Source organism: Ixodes scapularis, unplaced genomic scaffold, assembly GCF_016920785.2.
Source record: "Ixodes scapularis isolate PalLabHiFi unplaced genomic scaffold, ASM1692078v2 PGA_scaffold1__304_contigs__length_218370807, whole genome shotgun sequence".
Lineage (NCBI taxonomy): Eukaryota > Metazoa > Arthropoda > Arachnida > Ixodida > Ixodidae > Ixodes > Ixodes scapularis.
Genome location: NW_024609846.1, coordinates 77,946,885 through 77,958,803, shown reverse-complemented (window position 1 = coordinate 77,958,803; position 11,919 = coordinate 77,946,885). Strand labels below are relative to the sequence as shown.

The following is an 11,919-nucleotide window of genomic DNA, read 5'->3' as shown; positions in this document are numbered from 1 at the left end:
TCGGGTGAATTCGCACAAACGCCTCGGAAATACGGTTAAACTAAAAAAAAAAAAAAAAAAGCGAAAATAACTACGTAAAATTTAAAAACGAACCCAGTTCGCGGCCATTCTCCCAGAGATTTCCCTTGCTGCTACCCGTCTCGGAGAATGACACAGCGCTATGGTTCGGCAAAACACAGTCAGTTGCTGTCACTTGTTGAACGTGGTCGCCGCCCCGCAATCCAAAAAGCCCACTTGCGCGTACGCTGCGCCGGCTTTTTATAAGCGGCCAAGCGCCGCTCGCGTATCCATTAGCACTTGGCCCTCTGGCGGTAAAAATGACACCGGACGATTTAGCATCCGGGCAACCTGGTCCAAAGCTTAGCATCCCCAGGTCGCCCACAAGGTCAACGTGATATTGTGGAACTCTTAGCAGCCAAGTTTCATCTGCTTCTTGCGCAGGGATTGCGGATACGTCAAAATGGCGAGCTCTGATTGGCTCTGATATTAAAATAGTGGGTATATACCTCAATGCTAGCTGCCTTGCGGTCTACGCGCTATCCTTCCAATCAGAGCAAATCAGAGCTCCACCTGCGCAAGAAGCACACGAACTTGCACTTCGCATTGCCCCTGGTGGCTCGAAAACCGCGGGGCGTGGCGACTTCCGACCTCACTAGCGCCGTTCGGCAGCCAATGAGATTGCAATTTGGACGCCGAAGAACCAATTACGAAGCGGTATCGTAATAGGCCACGCGCTGGTTTCTTTAAACTGTCTGGGACCATGGAATGACGTCTGCTCGCTGTTGATGTCGACGGGCGGTGACTTGGGGCCGCTTGCTCGAAAGAGTTGAGACACAACTTGAGACAGTCTCAGCCGAGACCGAACGTGAGCCACTTGCTCGAAACGAAACTTAGTCTGGACTTGAGACTGAAACCGAGTCTCTGACTCAAGTTGTGTCTCAAGCCGGGGGACAGCCCCGTAGCAAATTAGCTGGCGGCCGATTTAAGACCCAAACGGAGACCCAAACTGAGACAGTCTCAGAGGTTAGCCACTTGCTCGAAACGAAACTTAGTCTGGACTTGAGACCAAAACCGAGTCTCTGACTCAACTCTAGTCTCAGATCGTGAGACAGCCACGGAGAAGGCTCACTGGCGGTCTCAGAGTGAACAAAATGTCGGACGTGGCTACGACAAGTCGGGTCCAAGCCATCTTTGCCGCGTGGATGCTGTCGCGGGACCGCGTATTCCGCGACCGCTTTCACCCCTTCGACGTTTTCGACGAAGAGGGCCTCCAGCGTCGTTTTCGGTTTGGCCGCGATGGGATCATGTACATCGCCGACGTCTTGGCCAGCGACCTCATACGACCAACGAGACGCAGCCATGCAACCCCCGTCCTGATTCAAGTGCTCCTAGCGCTGAAATTCTTCGCTACCGGCACCTTCTTGATCACGGCGGGGGACTTTCTGCATCTGCATGAATCTACAGCGTCACGGTGCGTGCGACGAGTGGCCCTGGCTCTGGCAAAGCAAGCGCCGCACTTCATACGGTGAGAAAAAAAAGAAGTCCTAACACTAGCGTTTCTTTTTGCCGGTGGGCCAGTCAGCTGCAACGTAATTTTGGATTTCGGGGAACAGAGACTTATTCAACTTGTTTCGTGAGAGAAAAGACTTCTTCAACTTGTTTTCGTTAAAGAAAACCTTTTTTTTTTTCACTAACATGCAGCGCCATTATTTAGCCCTCGATATGCGTGCTCAAAGCGATGTCTGGTTATTACTACGGTCCGTAATGGTGGGTGTGGTCCTCGGTAGAGCACTATAGGAAGCGAGCATGCCGGCCGTGTCGCGGCGGTCGCCTATTGTTCGCCGCGACCTAGCGGTAGCCGCCGCAGGAGCATCGGGGGGCAATGGCGACGAACAGCACGTCAGACAGTATCCCCGTCGTGATTACGAAGGAATTTAAGGAAGTTACGAATTCGGAAAGTTCCTTCGGTAGCCGGTGCCGTCGCCGCAGAATCATCGGGAAGTAATAGCAACGAACACCACAGAGGACAGAGGGCGATTACGAATCCGGAAAACTTCTTCGGTAGCCGGTGCAGAATCATCGGGGGGAAGCAATGGCGATGAGCAGCACAGTGGACAGTGTTCCCGGGGTGATTACGACGGGGTTTAAGGCGGTTACGAATCTAGAAAGCTTCTTCCGTGGTACCAGTATGAAGAAGGGAAAACTCCTTCGTGAATCTGGCCGCGTGTACGACGTGAAGGAGGTCCGTTTCGACAGACAAGTGGATGTCACGGAGCGCCGTACTCCGCTAACAAAATTAAGCGTGCCCGCAAAAAAATGTAGTTGGCGTTGAGTGGACCGTGGTAATTATGTACGTTTATTTCTGAATCAGCTTGACAATAACTGGACGATTTTTTTCGCGCCGTTCCGCGATTCCCACTACTATCTTCCTGTAGGCTGATGGAAACATCCAAGTGTAGGCTTAGGGGGGCGACCGCTTCTCGATTCCGGTGAAGTATTTGCCGCATACTTTAGAGTTTGCCGTCGGTGTCGATGCGGTTCCATCGTCGCTAGAATAGAAAAAAGTTAATTGTATTATTCGTCAGCAGCTTAAACAAAGCGCGAACAGAAAGGTAAGAAACGCCACTAACCTGTATGGACGCACAAGTCGCACCTGCAGGTCGCGCAGTACTCCGCCTCGTACGGCTTCGAAGGGACGATGTAGTACTTCCTGCCGTGTGCGATCTTCGACGTACTGTTGCAGCCGACCACGCAGCAATTGTTGCGGCTTTCTTGGTGCGGAAGAGCCATCTCAGAAATTACAACGCTAATCGGCTAACCCACTACAACGCACAACCAACGCAGCGACTGACAGAAGCTCCCCGATGCGATGGACCCGTTTGCCGCTAGGGGCGCCCTGGTCGGGGCTTGAATTAGATGCGCACGGTTCCTATATAGCTCCTACGGAGCAGAGTAGCGCAATCCTTTGAACCCCGTGTTTTGCCGACAACATGGCCGACAGAGCAGCTCGGCGCCAGTCACGTGGTACTCAGGGTTCCAAGAGGCGGCTCGCCCTATGGGAGAATACATGGAGATCGACATAACACGGCTCATTAAAAAAATAACAGCGAGTTCACATTTTTCAAAACTAGCCTGTCGTGAAGTTAGTAAAGCGCTAAACACTTTATCAAAGTTTGAATAATATCGGATGCGTGTGCAAATTTTGAGAAGGCAATTTCCAGGGCAATGGCGTTTGAAGCAGACGATGTTTGCTCGCAGCGGAGATGGGCTTTTCGGGTTGGCCGGAGCGGGTCACGTGAATGGTGTGACGTCGCCGTGTCGTCTGCTGCATGATGCCGTTCAAGCAATTTTTAAAAAAAATTCAGGTCCTTGCGGGGCGCAAAACTTCGCGCAAATTATTCTAAAATGTTCAATTATTAGGTCAAAAACGATTTCCATTCCGTACATCCCCACAAAACTGAAGGAACAACGATTTTCTCACGTTCTCCATGCATTTCTGACCGCAGTTGGAACCTCCGGGCGTTCGCCGCTAGTCGCCGAGAGACGGCGTTCTAGATTGCGCTACTCTGCTCCGAAGGAGCTATATAGTGCTCTAGTCCTCGGCACCCTCGGCACTATCTTTGTATTAATAGCCGATTCACACGACGGACCGAATCGCGATTTTCGTCCGCGGACCGTGTACCACGTGACCGGCACGTCACCGATTCCCGCGATCCGCGACTCCTCCGCGGAGGCGCGGACTGATAAAGTCGAGTGCCTTTTTCACTCGCGGACGTTTGGCGGCAGATTGACTTGGAAAGCGTTTAGTCTGGCAACGGTACATGGTTTTCTTGGTTTTTTGCTTCTGGGCGTTCAAAACAAAATGGCGCATCGTTGTGTTCTGTGCGTTGTTGGTTCATTTTGACGCGCGATTCTTGGTTCCACGAGTGAAAGAAACTCCAGAAACTTGTCGGGCTGACGCGACGCAGGTTTCGGTACTCTTCCGGGTCCGTGTCAAGAAGCTCCCGTCGAAATTTGTCTAGCACGCCGCGGTAATTCTTGCACGTCCGATCAGGATTTCACCGAGCAAGACCTCTCCAGTAAGTTGTGAATGTGGTGTGCTTGAGTGTTGTGCACGAGCGCGGAGTGCGTGAAGGCATCTCCAAACGCCCCTCCGCGAGCCCAGAACTTCGTCGCGTCTACGCCGAGGCTTTCTCGAGCAGGACCATGCCTGTCACTGTCATGCTTTGGGTTAGTAAAGTTAGTGGCGCTTGGTGCGAAGCCTGCCCCGGTGTTTTGTCTCGATCTGTGCGTAAAAGCAGCGTACGATTTTCAATCGCGGTAGCAAACGTCGATTTCTCTCTTAGACAACGGTGCTACGGTGCGATGTTGGAGTTTCGCGGCACTGTGGGGTGCGAACAGGTTCGGTCCGTCCTCACTGGCGTCTGCTCGTCGTCTCCCTCGTGTGGATGCGCTTGGGAGACGGACGAACCGCGGATATGTCGTCACGTGATCAATCCGTCCGCGGATCAGTCCGTCGTGTGAATCGGCTATTACGAAAAAACAACGTGTTTCACAACATGTTAGCGGGAGTAGCTGGTGGATACTGAAGAACGTTTCGGAAAGGAGGGTGCGTTTCAAAACAGTAGCGAATAATACGTACTGATTCACACTCGATCGTGACAAGCTTTATGCGAACGGTCCGACTACGTCATAATCGAACATGTGCTAGATTCAACCAACGTTATAATTTATTTTTCAACTGACAGTGTAAATCACATTTTCTACTTCAGGTGGCCAACAGCAGCGGAAGTCCCCGAACTGCAGCGGCAGTTCTACGCCGTGGACGGCTTTCCGGGCGTCGTAGGAGCCATCGACGGCACCCACGTTCGGATCCAAGGGCCACCGCTGCACGAGGAAGTGTTCGTGAACCGACACTTCTACCATTCCATCAACGTGCAGCTGGTGGTCGACGCGCGCTCAAGGATTCTCAACGTGGTTGCCAAGTGGCCCGGAAGCGTCCACGACTCGTACGTGCTGTCGCAGAGCAGTGTCGGGGAGAACTTCGCAACGGGCGCGTACGGCGGCCTCCTCATCGGCGACAGCGGCTACCCGTGCAGGCCTTGGTTGATGGCGCCTTTTCGATCGCCGACCACGCCGGCCGAGTGTGCGTACAACCAGACGCACGCAACGACTCGGTCCGTGGTCGAAAGGTAGGCTTTAGAGCTAGCTGCTCTCAGAGAAGACTAAGGCTATACGCACGACGTCGTGCACCTCGACCAGAGAATGGTAAACGCACGACGTAAAACGGTTTGGTTCTCGTATAAAAACACAACTGTCACAACGAGATTTTCAAAGTGACCATCGTGGCATTGCAGATAGGGGCTACAGAGCCCAAGCACGCCGTTTCACTGCACAGCTAAATATAGTTCACCTAAAATAATTTGCTGGGTATACTTTCACGAGTAAAGCTATACACACTCCGGAGTGCACTTCAGACGGAAATGGCTATACGCACTCCGCTAAACTCGTATAAAACGAATGGTCACAACGAGTTTTCTTAGCGATAGCATAGCATAGGGGTTAAGGTGTCTGCTTTGTATGCAAGTGGACGCGGGTTCGATCCGCAGTAGGTCTACTTTTGTTTTTCTTTTTTCTTGAACATTTTGTTTTGTCGAGGCATTTGGCGATATTTACGACATTTCTTTTTTGCGATGATCACTAAGAAAACCGAATGTTGTCGACGAAACTTCGCAGAACTAAATGGTATGGGACTCCCTTTCCGGAGGTGCGATCGGGGACGGCGGGGCTTGGTTTGCAGACTGGACGTCGCGAAGTGGCATGTACTGGCTATGTTTTGTAATTAGCAACCGTACACTGTCGCCGCGAAGCGGCGTGAATGCAGGCGGGGGGCTGGCTTAACACGCTCCCCAGTGATACCGCGCCGTTAGAAAAGGGTGGCCCGATCGGCATGAGCTCTCTGCGGAGTGAGTATAGCCATTTCTTCCGAAATGCACTCCGGAGTGCATATAGCTTCACTCTACTTTCACCACCAAGTTAAAATTGTTCTTTTTAGCTTTCATTCCACAATGTTACTATAATATTAGTCAGGGTGGGCCAGACTTGTAGCATTTCTTTTTAGCTCCTTCGGGGTTTCTTGTTTTAAATTTGCCGCAGGTTTTCTTGTTCCCTGCAGAACAAACATGGCATCTTTCTCACGTGCATTGGGCAGGAGTGGGAATTGAGCCACGACTTTTGAGCCCAGAATCTCTGGGTTCTGCAGCATGCGCTTTCGCTATATATTTTCAGAGCTGTGGTGCACCACCGAATCCCCCTAGGGCCAGCAGTAATTGAATGCGATCCGAATGGGATTTGACTTTGCGCCTTTGCTTGGGAATGTTCCTATTTCGGTATATTGCGTAAGCGCTATGATTTTTCAGCACCAGAAGAGTTAGCGTATCGATAACCTCAAAACTGCAGCACGGATGAACTTCATGGCATTTCTTAAATTGATGCCCCATATTCATGTCGGTCGCAAGACATATATAATTCTACGAGATTGAAACCTGTGTAATTTACCTTGCAAGTCGGTCCGGGTGCTTCAGTCAAAGCGTTCGCTTGTGTTTAGAAACGGGTGAAATGTAGGAAAATATCTCGGCTGTTGCAGTTCAGTGCCCCCAACCGCAATTCTCATACGAAGGAGTGAACTGCAGGAAGTGCATGTCTGTTAATCCAGAACTTAACAGAACTGCTTGGTGTGATAACACAGAGCCGTTAGCTCCGCCCCTTTAGATTTCTCTTCATTGCACAGAAAGTTTATCCTAAGTATAGGAAGTCTTGTCAATAAAGAGATGCAAAATGAGTGCGGTACCTGATACAAACACTGATGACAGCTCAGCCCCAGTGCTTGTTTGTGGAGAACATTCTTTTTACCCACAGCCTATAATGCGTGCTTGATGCCACGAGGGATGCACGTCTTGTTAGAAGATGTGAGTTGCTGTACATGTTGCAAGCCTAACTTGATTTTTTATTTATGTGGCACCCTCTTTCCACTGTCTGCGTAGAAAACACGATGCAGCAAACACATTCAGGTGATGCACCTTGATTTGATGGAGTGTCCAGATTATGTTCGGCGTGCCTGGCAGTTTCATAAATGCGGATAGCTGGTGCCCGAATCAAGGGGTCCATCTATCCACTTCTTCTCCATTAAATCAGCATAAAGAGTTTTTTGAGAGGTCTGTTCATTTTCGCGGCATCACCGCACCATTCGCAAACATGAGCCTCTCCTCCCTCTTTGTCTATTTACTGTAGTCCTCTTGGATGGAGTGCCCTCTCTGTCAAAATGAACCAGTTCTCTTTCAAGGCTAGTTCAGAACACAATCTCTCCGTGCCTCCCCCTTCCTGCCGATAACGAGTGGCATCACTTAACTGTGTTTCTTGCAGTGTGGTACAGGAGAAGGGTGGCAGTTAAGCCTGCCTTAGGTTATATAAAATGTGCCAGGGGCCTAATGAAGTTTTTCGATCGCAGGACGATCGGGCAGCTGAAGCGCCGCTTCCACTGCCTGCACGCCGAGCTGAGGATGCTGCCAGAACGCTGCTGCACCATCGCTGTGGCGTGCTGTGTGATGCACAACATTGCACAGCACTACACGTGCAGGGAAGGTGACTGTGACCTTCCGCCTGAGGTTCCCGTGCCTCCATCGCCACCCGAAGCAGACGATGGGGTTGCGCGCCGACATGCAATTGTGCACCAACACTTTCGTGGTGAGATTTAAGCCTACAAACACAAGTTTATCCCTTATAAACTCGTGTAAGAGCAGCACTTTTTGTTACAAGATATCTTTTCAAGGTATTGGCCACATGGGATTTAAAAAATATATATATTTGTGCATCCAACACTTAATGTACTTGCAATCAAAATTAATGGTCTAATACACCTCCATTTCGAACCGGGAAAGAACAAAAGCATTTTAACAGACCTGGACTGCCATACATGTGCAAGCTTGTCACAATGTCTGTGGGCCCCTTTGTTGATTAATAGAAATAACGTAAAAAACACACAGTCCACAGCTCACATAGGAAGAAAAGAAAAAAAAAAGATGATTCAACTGGTCGACATACAAAACGGGCCACTCATGGTGTAAACGTGAGCAGGAAAGCGATGACAGGGTAGAGGGTGAAAATCAAAAGATATTTACTGCCTTCACCAAGATGACAAAAACAGCTCACGCAAAAAAACTAGGCGATGCGCAGCACACGGTTGTGAGCAGACAAACAGAAAACCCAACAGTAGCTGAATACATAGCCACAGCCTCAAAGCGAACGGGCGCAGTACAAGTAAAAATGAGTCTTATCTGCCATCGACGCTGATCTAGGGGGCATGAATGCCTTTTTCATGGTTTTGGTCCAGTCAGTCGGACGATTTCATCTGGTGCACTTCCTCACCCACCTACGCCGCAACACAGGGACCAACAGAACTCGATGGGGAACAATGACTTTCCAGCGGCAGGCTCAACTCATTGCCGTCTTCACGACCGCAGGACAGGAGAGCAGAGTCTCCGACTGCTCTCTGGATTCTGGCCTTTTTTCCTGCCAGTCCACTTCTATATACAAGAGCTAGCAGCATTCTGGAGACACTTGCTTTGACGAATCAGAAACAAGCTTCTTCGCTCCAATCAAAACTCAATTTTGTGGTTTTCAGAAAAACAACAAACACAACGCTACTTTCACACTTCATCCAGCTGGAACAGCGTCATTGGGCGGTGGTGTACGCGGTCAGCCAACATTCTCCGTTCAGCGCATACAAAAAGTTGCCTTTCCGCTAACGAGCTGTGCCCCTACCGTTTCCCTTTGGCTTCCCCACATGGTTGAACCGAACACAAGTCAAACACAAACAAAACAAACCTTTGATTCTGGGTGGTACACATACACAAGGCGGCCTTAACATAAACAAGCCAGACCGCAGGAAGTTTCTCTTAGATACATTCGGCGTGGCACAACAGAACACACACACAAAAAGCAATCGGTTCTCGGTAGGATGCGTACAGTACACAGTACACAAGGCGGAGTTGAGATAAGAGAGCAAGGACGTTTAAATAGGGCAGGACCTGGCATGACGTCGTACCCAGTGACGCCGGAAAAAGAACCCAAGCCCAGACTGCCTCGCGCACCGACGCGCTCTCATCCAAACTAAATTCAACCAGGCTCCCATCGTCTGCTCTCCGCTCGGTCGTTAGGCTTGGGCTATGTCTGCTCCATGCCTGCGGTCTGCTTCGTCTGCTCGCTGTCGCGGCTGGCTTTCGATTCGATCGGCGCACCAAAAGATGTTTCGTTGCGAACGCGCATTCTCATCACGGCGGAGTGAAACCAACATCTTCAGGAAGCAGGGTTTGTTTGGCTTTCTCAACCCGCGATGCAATTCTCAACGTTTTTGTGTACGACGACTGACACGCGATTTCTTGCCAAAGCCGCGCTACGACGGCTCGTTCTAGACGACGCTCCAGGCACGGTCTCGCGGTGTCGAGAGCGTGCGCTACACACCCACTTCCTACTGGTCAGGCAACTGTTGGGCTCCAAATCTCGCCTGTTCGACACCGATTCAGTGGACGCTGCCATCGCTGTCTTGAAATATTGGGGCAAACAACAGCGTTGCCACGGAAATGCCATGGCGACGAGGCTTGTTTGCCCCAAAAATCAATTTGACGAGCTCCCCATTGGGTGAGAAGAGTTCATGGTCACGCCTACTTCCGTTACACTTCGCTCCATGTATGGAGAATACGGGCGCCACCTCCTGCCCCTTATAACCTCCTTGTAAGCGAGCCAGTCCCCGGTCGCTTCTTTTTGGGATTCACGGCCTGCTTTGACAGACCACTCCCGCTAAAGAAATGTAGCAACAACAAAACAAAACAAAAAAATAAAAATCGAAGGGATTCGTTACACTGAATCGCAATCTTGGTTTTGAAACGTGCCTTTCTTGCAGTATCTCTTGTTCTGTGGAAACACATTCCTGAGTGGCAGTCTTGCGTAAAGGCCCATACAGGCAATAGACCGATCTCACCAGCCAGTTTGACTACACCACCACTGCTGCAATGCATCAAGAGAACTTCAGTCTTTCTGCTTGTGTAAGCACGAGATGGTACGAGTCCTCTCGTGCATTGTCCTGGCACCGCCGTCTGCCTCCTCTGAACTAAAGTTATGGTGGCACCACGCATGTGCCGAATTCTCAGTCAGATCAGTCTGTTGCGTTAGACTGCGTTGCGACTGCAGGTAACAAGGAAATATATACTTTGTATGCCGCGTGATAAGCAAATTAGGTGCTTCGTTTTATGTGAACTACAGACAATCTGCCGACTCATGGCTACTTTTCGATGTAATGCAGTCAAACACACTAAAACGCAACTGCGTGTATGAGCGTTTACGACGTTGCACTGCCATTTTGCAGCTGCATTTTGTACTTTCTTTCATTCTCACTCCCACTCAGCTTTGACATCAGCAAATGGTGGATGCATTTGTCGTCTTCTTGAAATGCAAAAAGAAGACAAATGTGCTGGGATTTTGGCTCAAATTACCTCAAGGAACTTTGACAAAAGGCAGCAAGAAGGGAAAGGATTGTAACGAGTCCAAAGAGAAGAAAAGCATTGACGCTGACTGCATGCGGTGACATTGCACAAGCCTGTACAAATGCGGTGGTGTGGAAGGCAAACATTTTTCTTGAAGTGGGGCCCTTGCACGTGTTTATACAGTAATGATGTTCGCTTTTACTTGGCTGAGTGTGTAAAAGTTGCTGCATACCTTTTATGAAGCCATCATTTCTTTAGTTCTGCATGCTGCCAAACGAGATAATGCAGTGGAAGATTTGTGCATGCTAGATACTAAAGGTGGAGACATCGACGAGCACTAACCAGAAAACATATGCTTATTATATCTACAATCCCTTCCTTTAGGGCCTTCTTCTTAAGCAGCTAGTCCAAGCAGGGCAAAAACAGTCTTGCACCATTCTCTAAACAAATAGGGTCGCATTCTGCGTCTCTTTTGATGCTTTGCGCTCTGCCTGTGCCGTTCTGAGCTCTTCAAGGGCTGTATTTAGCCAAACAAGGACGCATTGCTGCTTGAGTGGCATGTTTTCTGGCTTGCACGACCAGGTCTTTATAATACTGCCTGTCTGCAGCCCGTGTGCCGGCTGCCGAACCTGCGGGCGGTGTGCTGGGGCTTCAGGCTGGTCGTGGACGAGGGGGTCCCGGTCGTCGTCGGCCCGGTGGTACTGGTCGCCCTTCAGCAGCAGCAGCTGCTGCCTCAGGCTCAGGTGGTCCCTCCGCCATTGGCAGAGGCCTTTCCCGGCGTGGCAGAGGCCTTTCCCGGCGTGGCAGAGGCCTTTCCCGGCGTGGCAGAAGCCCTTCCCGGCGTAGCAGAGGCCCTTCCCGGCGTGGCAGAGCAGCTGCTGCACCAGACTCCAGGGACGTCTTGTCCTCTTCCAGCAACCAGTCCGAAGGCTGGTAGTCTCGTTCCCTCAAACTCCGGCACCTCGAGGAAAATGACCCCGGAGTCCACATCGACCTTGTGGCTGAAAGCCCAACTTCTGGCCCAGCCTCATCAGTTGCTAGCCGCACATTGGCTGGGGCTGTGTTGACCCTGAGGACAATCCGCAAGGTTGTGTGTCATGTCACCCCTGTACATATTTTGCAAGCACTCTTATTTATTTATTTATTTTTGTTTCAGGAAATCTTTTTGTGTGCTTGTGGATCAAGCTTGATCCCTCAGGTCTTGGCCGTTGTGGCTATTGTAAAAGTAGCTAGGCTCGAGCAGAGCCAAAATACGTTGTGCAGGTCAAGCCCAATATTAGCTGTCGTGGCTATCAGTTGTGAATGCAGCTGGCTTCAAGTGGAGCCAGTGTGCAGTGTTGATGCTGATATGTTGTGTTCTAGTAGGAATGTCACAAAGACA

At 50.4% G+C, this 11,919-nt stretch overlaps 1 protein-coding gene across 1 annotated transcript; it reads left to right on the top strand.

The window, feature by feature from the left end:
* The first annotated feature begins 1,304 nt into the window (after window positions 1–1,304).
* Window positions 1,305–11,605, top strand: LOC121835760 (putative nuclease HARBI1). The gene is made up of 5 exons (XM_042290239.1): window positions 1,305–1,525; window positions 4,773–5,192; window positions 7,508–7,743; window positions 11,147–11,347; window positions 11,454–11,605. The coding sequence occupies exons 1-5, from the start codon at window positions 1,305–1,307 to the stop codon at window positions 11,603–11,605; spliced, it is 1,230 nt and encodes a 409-aa protein (XP_042146173.1).
* The last annotated feature ends 314 nt before the right edge of the window (window positions 11,606–11,919 follow it).